The sequence below is a fragment of the Coregonus clupeaformis genome, chromosome 12 (genome assembly GCF_020615455.1).
Source record: "Coregonus clupeaformis isolate EN_2021a chromosome 12, ASM2061545v1, whole genome shotgun sequence".
Classification (NCBI taxonomy): Eukaryota; Metazoa; Chordata; class Actinopteri; order Salmoniformes; family Salmonidae; genus Coregonus; species Coregonus clupeaformis.
Genome location: NC_059203.1, coordinates 20,058,553 through 20,078,844, shown reverse-complemented (window position 1 = coordinate 20,078,844; position 20,292 = coordinate 20,058,553). Strand labels below are relative to the sequence as shown.

Below are 20,292 nucleotides of genomic sequence, written 5' to 3'. Positions count from 1 at the left end.
GGGATTGACTGCAGCAGCAGCTGCCTGGTGGTGAGAAGGGACTGACTCCAGACCTGGTGGTGAGAAGGGACTGACTCCAGACCTGGTGGTGAGAAGGGACTGACTCCAGACCTGGTGGTGAGAAGGGACTGACTCCAGACCTGGTGGTGAGAAGGGACTGACTCCAGACCTGGTGGTGTGGGGTGACTCCAGACCTGGTGGTGAGAAGGGACTGACTCCAGACCTGGTGGTGAGAAGGGACTGACTCCAGACCTGGTGGTGTGGGGTGACTCCAGACCTGGTGGTGTGAAGGGACTGACTCCAGACCTGGTGGTGAGAAGGGACTGACTCCAGACCTGGTGGTGAGAAGGGACTGACTCCAGACCTGGTGGCGTGAAGGGACTGACTCCAGACCTGGTGGTGTGAAGGGACTGACTCCAGACCTGGTGGTGAGAAGGGACTGACTCCAGACCTGGTGGTGTGAAGGGACTGACTCCAGACCTGGTGGTGAGAAGGGACTGATTCCAGACCTAGTGGTGTGGGGTGACTCCAGACCTGGTGGTGTGAAGCGACTGACTCCAGACCTGGTGGTGTGGGGTGACTCCAGACCTGGTGGTGTGGGGTGACTCCAGACCTGGTGGTGAGAAGGGACTGACTCCAGACCTGGTGGTGTGGGGTGACTCCAGACCTGGTGGTGTGAAGCGACTGACTCCAGTCCTGGTGGTGTGGGGTGACTCCAGACCTGGTGGTGAGAAGGGACTGACTCCAGACCTGGTGGTGTGAAGGGACTGACTCCAGACCTGGTGGTGTGAAGCGACTGACTCCAGTCCTGGTGGTGTGGGGTGACTCCAGACCTGGTGGTGAGAAGGGACTGACTCCAGACCTGGTGGTGTGAAGCGACTGACTCCAGACCTGGTGGTGTGAAGGGACTGACTCCAGACCTGGTGGTGAGAAGGGACTGACTCCAGACCTGGTGGTGTGAAGCGACTGACTCCAGACCTGGTGGTGTGGGGTGACTCCAGACCTGGTGGTGTGGGGTGACTCCATACCTGGTGGTGAGAAGGGACTGACTCCAGACCTGGTGGTGAGAAGGGACTGACTCCAGACCTGGTGGTGAAAAGGGAATGACTCCAGACCTGGTGGTGAGGGGTGACTCCAGACCTGGTGGTGTGAAGGGACTGACTCCAGACCTGGTGGTGAGAAGGGACTGACTCCAGACCTGGTGGTGAGAAGGGACTGACTCCAGACCTGGTGGTGTGGGTGACTCCAGACCTGGTGGTGAGAAGGGACTGACTCCAGACCTGGTGGTGTGGGTGACTCCAGACCTGGTGGTGTGGGTGACTCCAGACCTGGTGGTGAGAAGGGACTGACTCCAGACCTGGTGGTGTGAAGGGACTGACTCCAGACCTGGTGGTGAGAAGGGACTGACTCCAGACCTGGTGGTGTGGGTGACTCCAGACCTGGTGGTGAGAAGGGGCTGACTCCAGAGCAGAGAAACCTCACTAAAAACAAAGGCCCTGCCACTCCTTTCATTCTATAATGTTTCCTACCTGGAATATAATCACATTCATGACTTTCATTATGGCTCAGTAGGAAAGGGAACAAGGGTGTTTGTGTCCCAAATGGAACCATTTTCCCTATATAGTGCACTACTTGTCAACAGGGCCCGCATAGGGCTCTGGTCAAAAGTAGTGCATTATATAGGGAGTAGGGTGCCATTTCGAACGCACACACACCAAGAAAACATGGACCTACTCAACTGGGTCAAGGGTGGTTGTACAAAACACACACAAAGACAAACCGCACCACCCACAAGAAAAGGTCAGTGCTTTTAGTTGTCTCTAACAGCGTTTTCCACCTCCATCATTATAATTCCACCATTGAATGGCTGTCAGTACAAGCTAGCCTCTGTAGTCTCTATAGGTAGAAGCTGCTGTCTACCAGTGGTACATTAATGGGAAGGTTGGATACTTCAACTACTACAGAGACAGTGTTTTCTACCTGCATCATCACACCACTGAATGGATAGCAAAACCAGACCATCATCACACCACTGAATGAATGGCCCAACCAGACCATCATCACACCACTGAATGGATAGCGAAACCAGACCATCATCACACCACTGAATGGATAGCGAAACCAGACCATCATCACACCACTGAATGAATGGCCCAACAGACCATCATCACACCACTGAATGAATGGCCCAACCAGACCATCATCACACCACTGAATGAATGGCCCAACCAGACCATCATCACACCACTGAATGAATGGCCCAACCAGACCATCATCACACCACTGAATGAATGGCCCAACCAGACCATCATCACACCACTGAATGAATGGCCCAACCAGACCATCATCACACCACTGAATGAATGGCCCAACCAGCTAGACAGATGAAAACCGTATCTTTTCACCAGCCAGACCAGACAACTATTTCTTCCTGCTAATCACTAGAAGCCTTTAATGCTCTGTCTGCAGCTGAAATGGAACAGAAATGTCACGGTTTACTAAGCCAGAACCCAGAAGCAGACCAGGACAAGGTAAGTTGAAACAAAGGTGAGTGTTTATTTAATAGATCCACGAGTGAGGCTGAATAATCCAGGGAACAGAGCGGGTGGCGTGGATGGGTTGTTGAGGGTGCAGTGGTAGGTCCAGTAATGGCTCGGCAGCCGCCGACCATCAGGCAGAGGTTGGGTGAAGTTTCCGGGTGAGTGACTGCAGATAGAACAAAACGGAGGTAAGTATACAGCAAGTCAAAAAGGTGCAAAACAACAAAACTAACGCTAGAAGTTCCAAGGCTGATACACGGACAAACATACTGTTCATGGCTAACGATCCGGCAGGGAATGGATGTCAGGTCAGAGCTTATGAAGGTGATGATCAGGGCCAGGTGTGCAGATTACTGATGGAATGCAGGTGTGGAAATCAGGAGAGCTCCCGCCTAGCAACGTAGCCCGGCAACCAGGCAGGGAGCGTTCCAGAACCCTCGGGAAACTGGAGATCCCGAGCAGAAAAACTAATACACAGACAGGAACCGACTCAGACTGCCGGAATCGTTTTCAAGAAAGATATCCTGCTGCCACTAAAATGTTCATGTGGTTGGTCAGGAATCAGGAAGAGCTGCAGTTGTATAAGACCGTTTTAATTAAGAGCTCAGCCAGAGAGAATGACAGAGTGAGAGAATGAAAGAGTAAGACAGTGAAGGTGTGAGAGAGTGAAGAACTGAAGAAGTGAAAGTGAAAGAGAGAAAGAGAGAAGGATAGAAGGAGTGAGAGAGTGAAGGAGTGAGAGAGTGAAGGAGAGAGAGTGAAGGAGAGAGAGAGTGAAGGAGAGCGAGTGAAGGAGAGAGAGAGTGAAGGAGAGAGAGTGCAGGAGGAGAGAGGGTGAATGAGAAAGAGTGAAGGAGAGAGAGAGTGAAGGAGAGCGTGCAGGAGGAGAGATGGTGAATGAGAGAGAGTGAAGGAATGAGAGAGTGAATGAGAGAGAGTGCAGGAGGAGAGAGGGTGAATGAGAGAGAGTGAAGGAATGAGAGAGTGAATGAGAGAGAGATTGAAGGAAAAAAGGAATAAAGAAGTGAGAGGGTGAATGAGAGAGAGAGTGAAGAAGTGAATAAGTGAGAGGGTGAATGAGAGAGGGTGAATAAGAGAGAGAGAGAGAGTGAAGGAGTGAGAGGGTGAATGAGAGAGAGTGAAGGAGTGAGAGAGTGAATGAAAGAGAGTGAAGGAGTAAAGGAATGAGAGGGTGAATGAGAGAGAGAGGAGTGAGAGAGGGAATGAGAGAGAGTGAAGGAGAAGGAATGAGAGGGTGAATGAGAGAGAGAGAGAGAGAGAGAGAGAGAGAAGGAGTAAGCTCATACAGTACATTAGAAAGTCCCCAACCATCCTCACTTACTCTCCAGCTTGTAGATATCCATCACCCATCAAGACAATAATGATAAGACAGTGTGTGTGTGTGTGTGTGTGTGTGTACATGCATGCAGAGACAGAGTTGCTGTGGTAACAGAAAGATAGAAAGTTGAGGGGTGGGTGCTGTGACCTTGGGGACAACAGTGTTAATGGCTCACTGAAAGAAAGGTAGTCTGAAATCCAAATCACACCCTATTCCCTATTTAGTGCACTAGGGCCCATATGGCTATGGCAAAAGTAGTGCACCATATAGGGTATAGGGTGTCATTTGGGACACAACTTGTAGGCTCCTCTATTGTACCCTTGATGTACCTGTCAGCCCCAGCCCACTGACGTACTCGGATACATCCCAAATGGCACACTATTCTCCAGAGATGGTTCACAATTTTGCAAGTCCTAAGCAAGTCTCAAGTCTTAACCTTCGAGTCTCGAGTCAAGTTCCAAGTAATAATGGGCAAGTCTCAAGTAAAGTCCCAAGTTCCACAGCTCAGGTCGAGTCAAGTCTCAAGTAAAGTCCCAAGTTCCACAGCTCAGGTCGAGTCAAGTCTCAAGTAAAGTCCCATGTTCCACAGCTCAGGTCGAGTCAAGTCTCAAGTAAAGTCCCATGTTCCACAGTTCAGGTCGAGTCAAGTCTCAAGTAAAGTCCCAAGTTCCACAGCTCAGGTCGAGTCAAGTCTCAAGTAAAGTCCCAAGTTCCACAGCTCAGGTCGAGTCAAGTCTCAAGTAAAGTCCCAAGTTCCACAGCTCAGGTCGAGTCATGTCTCAAGTAAAGTCCCAAGTTCCACAGCTCAGGTCGAGTCATGTCTCAAGTAAAGTCCCATGTTCCACAGCTCAGGTCGAGTCAAGTCTCAAGTAAAGTCCCATGTTCCACAGCTCAGGTCGAGTCAAGTCTCAAGTAAAGTCCCATGTTCCACAGCTCAGGTCGAGTCAAGTCTCAAGTAAAGTCCCATGTTTCACAGCTCAGGTCGAGTCAAGTCACAAGTCCCTAATTTTGGGTTTCGAGTCCTCAAGTTAATGGTTAAGTGTTTTATGCAAATGTCATTGCAATTGAAATGCATCAGGGATTTTGGACCCACATGTTTTACAAACTGCAAGTGCGCGATGGGACAAGAACATCCCTGCCGGCCAAACCCTCCCCTAACCTGGACGACGATGGGCCAATTGTGCGCCGCCCCATGGGTCTCCCGGTCGCGGCCGGGTGTGCAAATCTAAAACAGAAAATGGACACAATTCAATGGATTCAATGGCCCTCCTGTAGCTCAGTTGGTAGAGCATGGTGCTTGCAACGCCAGGGTTGTGGGTTCGTTTCCCACGGGGGGCCAGTATGAAAAATGTATGCACTCACTAACTGTAAGTCGCTCTGGATAAGAGCGTCTTCTAAATGACTAAAATGTAAATGTAATATCAATCAACAAAGAGGTAAGAATATGTAGGCTATAAGAATATGTTGAAGGCTAGCTGTATTGGGTGCAGATGACTGAACTGCTCACATTTGTGTCTGCAGGTATACAGATGAGGAGGCATACAATGTATGTTATGCAGATCACATTTACCGTCCTCCTCCCTTACCTTTTCAATGAATATCCCATAAGCCTCTACATTATGGACAAGGTATGTGTATGAAAACAGTTATTTTCATTCACATTCACCACAAAAACCAAGGTATGAATAATACTGTTGTGTTTTGTTAATCATCTGTATAATTACTATTTTTTGGATTCACAGACTTTACCCTCCCTACACCTCTGATGAATATAACAGGAAACCTGTTTGATCACCATGCACTGCAAAATCATTCTGGCTATGGATACGGAGAACATCAACACATTAACATCAACACGCCAGAGGATATACCCATTGGACTTGGGGCTCTGCTGGGAGTTTACCTTATACTTGGAATGTTTTATTCTGCTTTGCCACTAAAATCATAATAAACACTGAGAACTAAAATATTGGGTTATTATTGTTGTTGTTATGCGTATTATTATTATTATTATTATTATTATTATTATTATTATTATTATTATTATTATTATTATTATTATTATTATTATTATTATTATTAATAATAATAGGGGAGGGGGGGTTAGTTCAAAAATTAACCCCAAAAGGTTCTTCAAAAGGTTATTTGAGGATCCATTAAAAGGGGTTCTTTGAAGAACTCCAGGAACCTTTTCTTTTTAGAGTGTAGACGCTCAAGTCGAAGTCGAGTGCAAGTGTTTTTTCTTTTTGCAAAGTCAAGTCTCAAGTAGAACAATTTGCGACTCTAGTAGTACTCGAGTCCAAGTCACGTGACTCGATTCCACATCTCTGCTATTCTCTATATAATGCCTGGGCTCTGTGGTGGACTATATAGGCTGGGAATAGGGTGCAGTTTGGGACTGAGCGAAAGAGACAGAGAGAGACAGTGACTACTTGCAAATCGATTTCTTCACACAGGCTACAACAAACCTGTTGATTTCCAGACGTTCTGGGGGACATACAGTATACAAATATCTAAATGTTATTACCTCTACATAACAATACTGTGTAACACTACAATTGACCCGGCATATCATATCCTTCCTTGTAATTTTCTATTCTACTGGGATTCTATTCTATTCTATTCTATTCAATGTTATACAGTATGTTCAACTAGCCTACAGTGAAAAGTGTGTCAGAGACTGAGAGATCCCAAACTCATTTCAAGATTAACGTGAATCATGCTAGACATTTTACATTTTTTGTCATTTAGCAGACGCTCTTATCCAGAGCGACTTACAGTTAGTGAGTGCATACATAATTTTTTTATTTTTCATACTGGCCCCCCCGTGGGAATCGAACCCACAACCCTGGCGTTGCAAACGCCATGCTCTACCAACTGAGCTACATCCCTGCCGGCCATTCCCTCCCCTACCCTGGACGACGCTGGGCCAATTGTGCGCTGCCCCATGGGTCTCCCGGTCGCGGCAGGCTACGACAGAGACAATATGAATATTTGTATTCTTACCAGAGAAAGCAAATATGAAATCCCACACAGCCTTGTAAAGAATGACTTATATAGACACAGCATTTTACACATTCTCTCTCTCTCTCTCTCACTCTCTCTCTCTCTCTCTCTCTAGAATGAATAATTCAAAGGGTTCCAAAGTGTGACTGAGCCCAAGGCTATTCTACACAAAACAATGTGCTCCAATCAAAGGAGACCGCTCTGTCAAGCTGTTCGCTAAAGTTGCCTTGCCAGCCAGAGAGGGAGCAGGGAGTGAGGACTCTTTTCTCCTCATTGATTCTTAGATCAGCAGAGCCACAAAGGTAGGCTGATCCCAGATCTGTTTTATATTCAGATCAGCAGAGCCACAAAGGTAGGCTGATCCCAGATCTGTTTTATATTCAGATCAGCAGAGCCACAAAGGTAGGCTGATCCCAGATCTGTTTTATATTCAGATCAGCAGAGCCACAAAGGTAGGCTGATCCCAGATCTGTTTGTATTCAGATCAGCAGAGCCACAAAGTTAGGCTGATCCCAGATCTGTTTGTATTCAGATCAGCAGAGCCACAAAGTTAGGCTGATCCCAGATCTGTTTGTATTCAGATCAGCAGAGCCACAAAGTTAGGCTGATCCCAGATCTGTTTGTATTCAGATCAGCAGAGCCACAAAGTTAGGCTGATCCCAGATCTGTTTGTGCTCTTGCCCCTTGCTGACTGTATTGCTGAACTTGTCAAGCTGAACAGGACATGTCTGACATGACAATGAGTGACAGGGAGTTGGTTAGCACAAACACTGGCGCTCAGGCTACCTAGTACCTACCACAAAGGACTGAGGTAGACTACCTAGTACCTACCACAAAGGACTGAGGTAGACTACCTAGTACCTACCACGAAGGACTGAGGCAGGCTACCTAGTACCTACCACAAAGGACTGAGGCAGGCTACCTAGTACCTACCACAAAGGACTGAGGCAGGCTACCTAGTACCTACCACAAAGGACTGAGGCAGGCTACCTAGTACCTACCACAAAGGACTGAGGCAGACTACCTAGTACCTACCACAAAGGACTGAGGTAGACTACCTAGTACCTACCACAAAGGACTGAGGCAGGCTACCTAGTACCTACTACAAAGGACTGAGGCAGGCTACCTAGTACCTACCACAAAGGACTGAGGCAGACTACCTAGTACCTACCACAAAGGACTGAGGTAGGCTACCTAGTACCTACCACAAAGGACTGAGGCAGGCTACCTAGTACCTACCACAAAGGACTGAGGCAGACTACCTAGTACCTACCACAAAGGACTGAGGTCCTGTACATAATCAGTTTGTACATTGGATGTACAATACATTTGACACAATGGTTGTGATACAATGGATATTTTGTATGACTTTTATTTGCACAAAAGGTTTACATATTACAACCATTGTTGTGTCGAATGTGTCGTACATATGTTGTACACCCTGGGTATGCACAGGGACCGAGACTACCAGAGAGAAACAAAAAGATACAGCAGTCAGACAACAGCTTCGCCAGCTTGACAAAATGTAGACAACCGAAAAACACTTACCTAATGGGACATCACCTACAGCTACTGTAATAGGACATCATGTCTGCTCTGGTCATTGTTGACAGGTCATTTAAGTGGTAATGCTGTCATAGTGGAAAGATAAGAAAAGCTATGGAGCAAGATCAACAGAGTAAGCTGTATTCTCTCTCTCTCTCTCTCTCTCTCTCTCTCTCTCTCTCTCTCTCTCTCTCTCTCTCTCTCTCTCTCTCTCTCTCTCTCTCTCTCTCTCTCTCTCTCTCTCTCTCTCTCTCTCTCTCTCTCTCTCTCTCTCTCTCTCTCTCTCTCTCTCTCTCTCTCTCTCTCTCTCTCTCTCTCTCTCTCTCTCTCTCTCTCTCTCTCTCTCTCTCTCCCATTACATTTCCCAAACTCACACAGGTTTCCCTTTTGTCTTATTTTTGTTGGTCATGAGTCTTACTTGCCACACTAAGTTTTCCACTGTGGGAAAAAACGAGTTGGTCAGAGAAAATGGGCCCGGAATACAATATACTGTATATTTCTTAATCAGAGTTGAGTTGACATAAAAAATAAACACAGTACGTTTAAGCCTGAGTAAGAACATTCCAGTAGAGAACAACAGAGAAATAAACATCACATTGATCACAGATGGAGAGGGAAAGAGAGATGATGTAGAGGTAAATAGAGATGATGCAAAGGGAAAGAGAGATGATGCAGAGGGAAAGAGAAATTATGTAGAGGTAAAGAGAGATGCTGCAGAGGTAAAGAGAGATGATGTAGAGGTAAAGAGAGATGATGCACAGGGAAAGAGAGATGATGCAGAGGTAAAGAGAGATGATGCAGAGGTAAAGAGAGATGATGCAGAGGTAAAGAGAGATAATGTAGAGGTAAAGAGAGATGCTGTAGAGGTAAAGAGAGATGATGTAGAGGTAAAGAGAGATGATGTAGAGGTAAAGAGAGATGATGCAGAGGTAAAGAGAGATGATGCAGAGGTAAAGAGAGATCAAAATCAAATCAAATCAAATTCTATTGGCCACATGCGCCGAATACAACAGGTGCAGACATTACAGTGAAATGCTTACTTACAGCCCTTAACCAACAGTGCATTTATTTTTAATAAAAAAGTAAAATAAAACAACAACAAAAAAGTGTTGAGAAAAAAGAGCAGAAGTAAAATAAAATAACAGTATATACAGGGGGGTACCGGTGCAGAGTCAATGTGCGGGGGCACCGGCTAGTTGAGGTAGTTGAAGTAATATGTACATGTGGGTAGAGTTAAAGTGACTATGCATAACTAATTAAAAGAGTAGCAGCAGCGTAAAAAGATGGGGTGGGGGGGGGCAGTGCAAATAGTCCGGGTAGCCATGATTAGCTGTTCAGGAGTCTTATGGCTTGGGGGTAGAAGCTGTTGAGAAGTCTTTTGGACCTAGACTTGGCACTCCGGTACCGCTTGCCGTGATGTAGCAGAGAGAACAGTCTATGACTAGGGTGGCTGGAGTCTTTGACAATTTTGAGGGCCTTCCTCTGACACCGCCTGGTATAGAGGTCCTGGATGGCAGGAAGCTTGTCCCCAGTGATGTACTGGGCCGTACGCACTACCCTCTGTAGTGCCTTGCGGTCGGAGGCCAAGCAGTTGCCATACCAGGCGGTGATGCAACCAGTCAGGATGCTCTCGATGGTGCAGCTGTAGAATTTTTTGAGGATCTGAGGACCCATGCCAAATCTTTTCAGTCTCTTGAGGGGGAATAGGCTTTGTCGTGCCCTCTTCACGACTGTCTTGGTGTGTTTGGACCATGATAGTTCGTTGGTGATGTGGACACCAAGGAACTTGAAGCTCTCAAGATGATGCAGAGGTAAAGAGAGATGATGCAGAGGTAAAGAGAGATGATGCAGAGGTAAAGGTCGCAGTTGTAAATGAGAACCTGTTCTCAACTGGCCAGGTCGCAGTTGTAAATGAGAACCTGTTCTCAACTGGCTTACCTGGTTAAATAAAGGTGAAATAAAAAAAAAAAAAAAAAAAGCTAGATTAATCAAACGCCTGGTCTTCATTAGAGATTGGTCCAGAGAGCTTTGGGTTTATGTTCACAAATTGATTCAGCATGTTGGAGGAGGCGTGCAGAAGGTGTGTGTGTCTGTGTTTACAGTGTGTGTGTGTGCGTGTGTGCGTACGTACGTGCGTGCGAACATGTGTGCATGGTTGGTCTCGTTCTGACCATATGGCCAACAACAAACTACAAGACTAAAGCCCACAGGGGATATTCTCTAACAGCCCATTGAAGTGTCATGTTTGACTGTTGATTAGACGCAACAACTGTTTGTCTGTTTCCAAGATCTGTTTATGCGGTATAAGCAATGGCTGTATTCATGCCAACATGTTTAAGATCTGGGTCCACAGTACATTAGTTGGTAATAGACATAAAGATGTAGGATCTTAATGTGATCAACGCAGGACATTTAAAACTCACAGTGTGTTTGAGGTTTAAAAAGGCTTCTGAAGTTTGTAATTTTCCACTTTGACATTTCTGATGATTTTCCCTTACAAAAAAAATGATCAACCCCTACAAAAGTGTCCATTAATTATAATCCACATAATAATTCACATTTCTTGTTGCTGCAGGATTATTTTCCTGCTGTAGCAAACTGGCTCAATTTAAGATTCTATGCCCGTAGATGTGAAAAATCTGGACATCACTTTGTTGATCTGTAGTTTGTGTGTGTGTGTGTGTGTGTGTGTGTGTGTGTGTGTGTGTGTGTGTGTGTGTGTGTGTTTGTGACCCTTCAAAGTACACCCCATTTACATATACAGCACAGTGGAACAGAACATCTTAGGATGGATCGTAGATAGAAGCAATGAATGGTATCTCATGCTGAACTGCCAGTGAGTGTGTGTCTCTGTCTGTCTGTGTGTGTGTGTGTGTGTGTGTGTGTATGTGTGTGTGTGGGGGGTTATCTAAACCTTTACATATCCAAAACCATCATCCAAAGACAGCTACACAACAGGTTACGTTGTCATGGTTTTGTATATGTGAAATCTTCATAATAGACAGAGCATGAGGTAGAATACCTGTCTATTAAGTAGCACGGGCTAAACTAGGAATAAAAAATCCACTCTTGTTGGCTGGTAACCACAATTCCAAATCAGTTCCAAGCCCAGAACACTTCAAAACATAACCAATAGGCCTAATGACATAATAAGGCCAAACAACATTGTTATTATCACCAATATACCAAAAGGCTACAACTTGTTGCAGCAGCACCACACAGCTTATCAACAATATCAACACTTATTGCATGCTGTGAGGCTAACTTTGTGTCGCTGTCCACAGACTCACGGTGCTGAAGTTGCGGGGCCCGCATAGCTCTCCCTGGAAGCGGCAATAGAGCAGCATCTCCTCCATCTGGTGGCCGAGGCGGTCCAGGAGCTTCCGCATGGATGGCTGAGACTCCAGGGGAGGCGGCAAAAAGTGGTTGAAGTCCAGGATCCGAGAGAGCGGAGACCAGGGAGGCTCGTTGCTGCTGCTGTCATGGTCGGTCCCGGGTGTGAGCGCGTCCCTGGCACTGGGGGACACTTGCCAGTTCCTCCCTAGAAGTCCTAACCACCTTCCCGTGCTGAATATGTCCGGTTTCTTCATGCGACGAGGTAAGAGGAGATTCTGGTTACAGATGGTCACCGCCGGGAAAACGAGACGTTTGGCGTACACCATATGCGCCTTGGTGTGCACGGGAGAGGAGAGCAGGTACCGGACCCGGTTTGAGGACCAGGTGAAGAGGAGCGCGAGAGCCGTGAGGAAAGCCAGCAGCCAGGCGAGCCTTCGGGGGTAGGAGCCGCTCAGAAATACATGTCTCAGACCGTGGAGAGTGGTGTGTTTCAGGAACAGCTTCCCAGCTTCCGCGACAGAGCCCGGCGTTCTGCTGGCTTTCGGTACTGAATCGCACTGACACATTTTGGAGAGATAGACTAGGTAGTGTGCGGCTCAAGACCGACCCGACCATCGCTGATGGGCTGGCATCAGTCCTGGTCCCGCATTCACCATGGAGTCAAAGCGCCAATCCAGATGGCTCTGTCTGTCTGTCTGTCAATTACTTATTGTTGGGAGAGTGATCCAGGAAAATCTCTGTGCCCGTTAGAACGCGTGCTATCCTCTCCTGAGCTCATGCACTGAGCTCTTTCTATTAAAAGTCTGCCAGTAGGAGGCTGTGCCTGTGAGGCTGTGAGGGGTGCTCACTGCTCCGTCTTCTGTCACAATATGGGAAGAGAGAACGCTCCCTATTCCCGGGGTAGCCTAGGTATAAGGTTGCCAAGTTGTTCAAGATGATTAAATGTCGCGTCTCCGTGTGCAGCTGCAAGACGGAGCACAGTGTCTGTCACGTGCGGTTTGACCAACGCATTCCAATGCCGAGAAACAAACGGTCATAATATGACATCGCACTGCGCGCAAAGGACACACATCCCCCCATCCCTCCTTCATCCCCCCCATCCCTCCTTCATCCCCCATCCCTCCTTCATCCCCCCATCCCTCCTTCATCCCTTCATCTGTCCATCCCCCCCCACCACCCCATTCTTCCTTCATCTCTCCATCCCACCATTCCTCCTCCATCCCCCATTCCTCCTCTATCCCCCATTCCTCCTCCATCCTCCATCCCTCCATTCCTCCTCCATCTCTCCATCCCCCATCCCCCATTCCTCCTCCATCTCTCCATCCCCCATCCCCATTCCTCCTCCATCTCTCCATCCCCCATCCCCCCATTCCTCCTCCATCCCCCCATTCCTCCTCCATCCCGTATTCCTCCTCCATCCCCCCATTCCTCCTCCATCCCGTATTCCTCCTCCATCCCACCATTCCTCCTCCATCCCACCATTCCTCCTCCATCCCCCCATTCCTCCTCCATCCCACCATTCCTCCTCCATCCCCCCATTCCTCCTCCATCCCCCCATTCCTCCTCATCCCCATTCCTCCTCCATCCCCCCATTCCTCCTCATCCCCATTCCTCCTCCATCCCCCATTCCTCCTCATCCCCATTCCTCCTCCATCCCCATTCCTCCTCATCCCCATTCCTCCTCCATCCCACCATTCCTCCTCCATCCCCCCCATTCCTCCTCCATCCCCCCATTCCTCCTCATCCCCATTCCTCCTCCATCCCCCCATTCCTCCTCATCCCCATTCCTCCTCCATCCCCCCATTCCTCCTCATCCCCATTCCTCCTCCATCCCCCCATTCCTCCTCATCCCCATTCCTCCTCCATCCCCCCATTCCTCCTCATCCCCATTCCTCCTCATCCCCCATTCCTCCTCATCCCCATTCCTCCTCCATCCCCCCATTCCTCCTCCATCCCCCCATTCCTCCTCATCCCCATTCCTCCTCCATCCCCCCATTCCTCCTCATCCCCATTCCTCCTCCATCCCCCCATTCCTCCTCCATCCCCCCATTCCTCCTCCATCCCACCATTCCTCCTCCATCCCACCATTCCTCCTCCATCCCACCATTCCTCCTCCATCCCCCCCATTCCTCCTCCATCCCACCATTCCTCCTCCATCCCCCCATTCCTCCTCCATCCCCCATTCCTCCTCCATCCCCCATTCCTCCTCCATCCCCCATTCCTCCTCATCCCCATCCCTCCTCCATCCCCCCATTCCTCCTCCATCCCCCCATTCCTCCTCCATCCCACCATTCCTCCTCCATCCCCCCATTCCTCCTCCATCCCCCATTCCTCCTCCATCCCCCATTCCTCCTCCATCCCCCCATTCCTCCTCATCCCCATTCCTCCTCCATCCCCCCATTCCTCCTCCATCCCCCATTCCTCCTCATCCCCCATCCCTCCTCCATCCCCCCATTCCTCCTCCATCCCCCATTCCTCCTCCATCCCACCATTCCTCCTCCATCCCACCATTCCTCCTCCATCCCCCCATTCCTCCTCATCCCCATTCCTCCTCCATCCCCCCATTCCTCCTCCATCCCACCATTCCTCCTCCATCCCCCCATTCCTCCTCCATCCCCCATTCCTCCTCCATCCCCCCATTCCTCCTCCATCCCCATTCCTCCTCCATCCCCCATTCCTCCTCCATCCCACCATTCCTCCTCCATCCCCCCATTCCTCCTCCATCCCCCATTCCTCCTCCATCCCCCATTCCTCCTCCATCCCCCATTCCTCCTCCATCCCACCATTCCTCCTCCATCCCCCATTCCTCCTCCATCCCCCATTCCTCCCTCCATCCCCCCATTCCTCCTCCATCCCCCATTCCCCCTCCATCCCCCATTCCCCCCTCCATCCCCCATTCCTCCTCCATCCCCCCATTCCTCCTCCATCCCCCCATTCCTCCTCCATCCCACCATTCCTCCTCCATCCCCCCATTCCTCCTCCACCCCCCCCATTCCTCCTCCATCCCCCCTTCCTCCTCCATCCCCCATTCCTCCTCCATCCCCCCATTCCTCCCTCCATCCCCATTCCTCCTCCATCCCCCATTCCTCCTTCATCCCCCCATTCCTCCTCCATCCCCCCATTCCTCCTCCATCCCCCATTCCTCCTCCATCCCCCATTCCTCCTCCATCCCCCCATTCCTCCTCCATCCCCCCATTCCTCCTCCATCCCCACCATTCCTCCTCCATCCCCCATTCCTCCTCCATCCCCCATTCCTCCTCCATCCCCCATTCCTCCTCCATCCCCCATTCCTCCTCCATCCCACCATTCCTCCTCCATCCCACCATTCCTCCTCCATCCCCCCATTCCTCCTCCATCCCCCATTCCTCCTCCATCCCACAATTCCTCCTTCATCCCCCCATTCCTCCTCCATACCCCCATTCCCCCTCCATCCCCCCATTCCTCCTCCATCCCCCATTCCTCCTCCATCCCCCATTCCCCCTCCATCCCCCCATTCCTCCTCCATCTCCCATTCCCCCTCCAAGTTTTAGAATAAGGAACAGCACATACATTGTACTGTTCCCAATGGTATGTCTGTTGCCTAGAGGTCATTGGCAGAAATCTTTAATTCCATCACAGTCAATGGACGTACACCACAGGAGGTTGGTGACACCTTAATTGGGGAGGACGGACTCGTGGTAATGGCTGGAGCGAAATGAGTGGAATGGTATCAAATACATCAAACACATGGTTTCCAATGAATATGTTCCAGCCATTATTATGAGCCGTCCTCCCCTCAGCAGCCTCCACTGACGCACACTAACCCCTGACCTCAACGCAACATGCATACCGTCAGTACAGCCCAAAGTAGGTGTTGTTCCTTTTTCTAAACGTATAAGTGGGCTGGAAGGATGGAAAGACTTGTGGTATGTGTGGTATCCAAATGTTTCTTGGTGACTTTGACGTGCTGTGTATATTACAGATCCAGAGGAGAGAACATCCCCCCAGTGCTTTACTGTAACTACACTCCCCTGGGAGTATTGGCTGTATGACACCGGTTGAATTCTGAACAGGAAGTGTTTGGGTATCAAGTACAACTGATTGAAGTTTTTGTTTTGTTTTGGTACACCCATCTCATCTGTCTGATAAGAATGTGGTTTGATGATAGCAGTTCCTTTTATTACCTGTTTTTAAATGTACCTTCCTGTTTTTTTTCTTTTTTCCTTTGATATTTTGTTATTCAGGTAAACCCACTTGAGAGAAACGTTTTATCTCTCTATTAAACATCACCAAAGTGGTCTTCCTTTTAATACTATAGGGTTTAGAATCCTTCCTCTTTCTCTGGTGTCACTAAAGGTTTATGTGATTTGAGACCTGCTCTGCACAGTCTGAAATGCCCGTCACCAGACCTGGGTTCAAATAGTATTAGAGATAATTTCAAATACCTTAGCTGGGGGGCTTGATTGAGCTTACCTGGCTTAATGGAATAAATAGAATAGTCACAAAAGTGCAAACCCCATCCACTGGTCACTCCAGGCAGGCTGCAGCAAACAATTCAGTATTTTAAACATTTTGAATAGTATTTGAATCCAGGTCTGGCCATCACAGAGACATTCACCTGACATTTGCGCTCCGGGACATTGGCTGGTGATGGTAAGGGAGTTGTTTCATGCTTGAATGGGTATCCATTGTGAAGTGTTTAGACTCAAGATGGATGTCAGTTTGGCTTAAACTAGCTTTGTGCCCCTTGGTCAAGTATTTCTGACTGTGTGTGTGTGTGTGTACAGAATCTGTGACCTTTACAAAGTCATCTGGCAGGCATGTCAGACCTGTATGTGTGTGTGTATATACTCCATTCGCTCATGTCAATCTCCCTGTTTGCTACAGCAAATCAATGTCCATTTAAAGACATTCCGTGTTTTTTCTGTGGATTCCTCACTTCAAAATGACAAGCGAAAATCATCTGGGCTGTAGGAGTGTGTCTGCACTGAATGTAAACATGAAAACATAGTATTTACAGATCTGTATCCCAGTAATCTGTATCTGCTTGGTTTAATGAAACTATGAATCATGTACAATATGGTGTATCATCTAGGTTGTGTCCCAAATGGCACCCTATTGTATAGAGCGCTACTTTTGACCAGGGCCCATTTGGGACAGGGTTTAATAATAATAATAATATGCCATTTAGCAGACGCTTTTATCCAAAGCGACTTACAGTCATGCGTGCATACATTTTTGTGTATGGGTGGTCCCGGGGATCGAACCCACTACCTTGGCGTTACAAGCGCCGTGCTCTACCAGCTGAGCTACAGAGGACCACATGTATCATTTGGGACAGGTTGTCATTTGGGACAGGGTATCATTTGGGACAGGTTGTCATTTGAGACAGGTTCCTAGGGTCAGATAGCTAATGAAATATAGATTTCACACAGAGCTTGCAACCTTCAAACTAACTTCCTGGATTTGGACATTTTGTAGGATTTCAGTTCCCTCGTATTTATTCTATCCCCTGCGTCTCTCGTCTCATCCTCACTTTCCCTCAGCTCATCAGTACCAGACACATCTGAGAGAAACGCTGGGTGTGTCTGTGCGCGTGTGTGTGTGTGTGTGTGTGTGTGTGTGTTACAACAAACTAACCCTAGCAGCCAGGGGATAAAGACGCACATGACCACAGAGAAACATGATTCCAGTGAAAAGGTAAACAATTACACCCTTTGGGACATAGCCATAATGTTATCTAACTCCCATCACTATACTGTCTTTAGCTGATCAATTAATTATGAAGGAGAAGCACGCAGGCAAGCAAAGATGTTGTTGATTGACTTTATAGGCGAGGTCTTTGCTCTTTGAATCACCTTATATGCCTGAAATACATGTAGGCATTTGCTTTGCAGAAACGAATAGACTGAATGGAAAATATCCACAAGGCATCTAAGAAAAAAAGAAGAAAAACTATGTAGGCCCAAGCATTGGAGACCGGCCAACAAACCTCATATTGAAGACTGGCCAACAAACCTCATATTGGAGACCGGCCAACAAACCTCATATTAAAGACTGGCCAACAAACCTCATTTTGGAGGCTGGCCAACAAACCTCATATTAAAGAATGGCCAACAAACCTCATATTGGAGACCGGCCAACAAACCTCATATTAAAGACTGGCCAACAAACCTCATATTGGAGTATGGCCAACAAACCTCATATTAGAGCCGGCCAACAAACCTCATATTAAAGAATGGCCAACAAACCTCATATTGGAGACCGGCCAACAAACCTCATATTGGAGACTGGCCAACAAACCTCATATTAAAGACTGGCCAACAAACCTCATATTAGAGACCGGCCAACAAACCTCATATTAAAGAATGGCCAACAAACCTCATATTGGAGACCGGCCAACAAACCTCATATTAAAGACTGGCCAACAAACTTCATATTGGAGTATGGCCAACAAACCTCATATTAGAGCCGGCCAACAAACCTCATATTAAAGAATGGCCAACAAACCTCATATTGGAGACCGGCCAACAAACCTCATATTGGAGACTGGCCAACAAACCTCATATTAAAGACTGGCCAACAAACCTCATATTAAAGACTGGCCAAAAAACCTCATATTGGAGACTGGCCAACAAACCTCATATTAAAGACTGGCCAACAAACCTCATATTGGAGACTGGCCAACAAACCTCATATTAAAGAATGGCCAACAAACCTCATATTGGAGACCGGCCAACAAACCTCATATTGGAGACTGGCCAACAAACCTCATATTAAAGACTGGCCAACAAACCTCATATTAAAGACTTGCCAAAAAACCTCATATTGGAGACTGGCCAACAAACCTCATATTAAAGACTGGCCAACAAACCTCATATTGGAGGCTGGCCAACAAACCTCATATTAAAGTCTGGCCAACAAATCTCCTATTGGAGGCTGGCCAACAAACCTCATATTAGAGACCGGCCAACAAACCTCATATTAGAGAACCGGCCAACAAACCTCACATTAGAGAGCGGCCAACAAACCTCACATTAGAGACTAACAAACCTTGTATTAGAGACTGGCCAACACACCTCATATTGGAGACAGGCCAACAAATCTCACATTAGAGAACCGGCCAACAAACCTCACATTAGAGACTAGGCCAACAAACCTCATATTGGAGACTGGCCAACAAACCTCACATTAGAGACTAGGCCAACAAACCTCGTATTAGAGACTGGCCAACAAACCTCGTATTAGAGACTGGCCAACAAACCTCATATTGGAGACAGGCCAACAAACCTCATATTAGAGACTAGGCCAACAAACCTCATATTGGAGACCGGCCAACAAACCTCATATTGGAGACTGGCCAACAAACCTCATATTAGAGACCTGCCAACAAACCTCGTATTAGAGACTGGCCAACAAACCTCATATTAGAGCCCACTGTATTTTTGTATGGTTAGCAGTAGCTTAGCGGTTCTTGAGGCAGGCAAGATCAGTTTAGTTTTTTTTTACATTATTGTTTCATTTCTTGGGTCCTGCTCAGCCCTTTGTCCCAAACCTTTACCGTGTGTTCATAATAAACATTTTGTGTTTGATGGTAGCTTATGGTTGTCGTGTATTTTTGTTCTCACTGTTTCCGTGTCACTATTCTAATTTGCATGAGTTATGTTACTCTTTTCCATCCACCCTAGACTTTTAAAGCCACAGGGTTTGTAACACCGGCCAACAAACCTCATATTAGAGGCTGGCCAACAAACCTCATATTGGAGGCGGCCAACAAACCTCATATTAGAAACCGGCCAACAAACCTCATATTAGCAACTGGCCAACAAACCTCATATTAGAAACCGGCCAACAAACCTCATTTTGGAAGTGGCCAACAAACCTCATATTAGAGGCGGCCAACAAACCTCATATTGGAGACTGGCCAACAAACCTCATATTGGAGACTGGCCAACAAACCTCATATTGGAGACTGGCCAACAAACCTCATATTGGAGACTGGCCAACAAACCTCATATTGGAGACTGGCCAACAAACCTCATATTAGAGCCTGACCAACAAACCTCATATTAGAGACCCGGCCAACAAACCTCATATTGGAGTCTGGCCAACAAACCTCATATTGGAGTCTGGCCAACAAACCTCATATTGGAGACTGGCCAACAAACCTCATATTGGAGACTGGCCAACAAACCTCATATTGGAGACCGGCCAACAAACCTCATATTAAAGGCCGGCCAACAAACCTCATATTGGAGACCGGCCAACAAACCTCATATTGGACTCTGGCCAACACCCCCTCATATTAGAGCCTGGCCAACAAACCTCATTTTGGAGTCTGGCCAACAAACCTCATATTAAAGTCTGGCCAACAAACCTCATATTGGAGGCTGGCCAACAAACCTCATTGGAGACCGGCCAACAAACCTCACATTGGAGACAGACAAATACACCTCACATTGTAGACATGCCAACAAACCTCACATTGCAGACAGGCCAACAAACCTCACATTGCAGACAGGCCAACATACCTCACATTGCAGACAG

At 47.6% G+C, this 20,292-nt stretch overlaps 1 protein-coding gene across 3 annotated transcripts in view; it reads right to left on the bottom strand.

Annotated features, from left to right (window-relative positions):
• LOC121577950 (acid-sensing ion channel 1) overlaps nucleotides 1-20,292 on the bottom strand; it is a 355,668-nt gene that overhangs the window by 42,751 nt on the left and 292,625 nt on the right. Inside the window, exon 1 of one of the 3 annotated variants that reach the window (XM_041891941.2) lies at nucleotides 11,721-12,587. The exons of the other annotated variants lie outside the window; for them this stretch is intronic. Within the exon in view, the coding sequence (XP_041747875.2) occupies nucleotides 11,721-12,332 (612 nt within the window). The 5' untranslated portion in view covers nucleotides 12,333-12,587. Of the gene's footprint in view, nucleotides 1-11,720; nucleotides 12,588-20,292 lie in introns of those variants that run through there. 3 annotated transcript variants of the gene reach the window in all.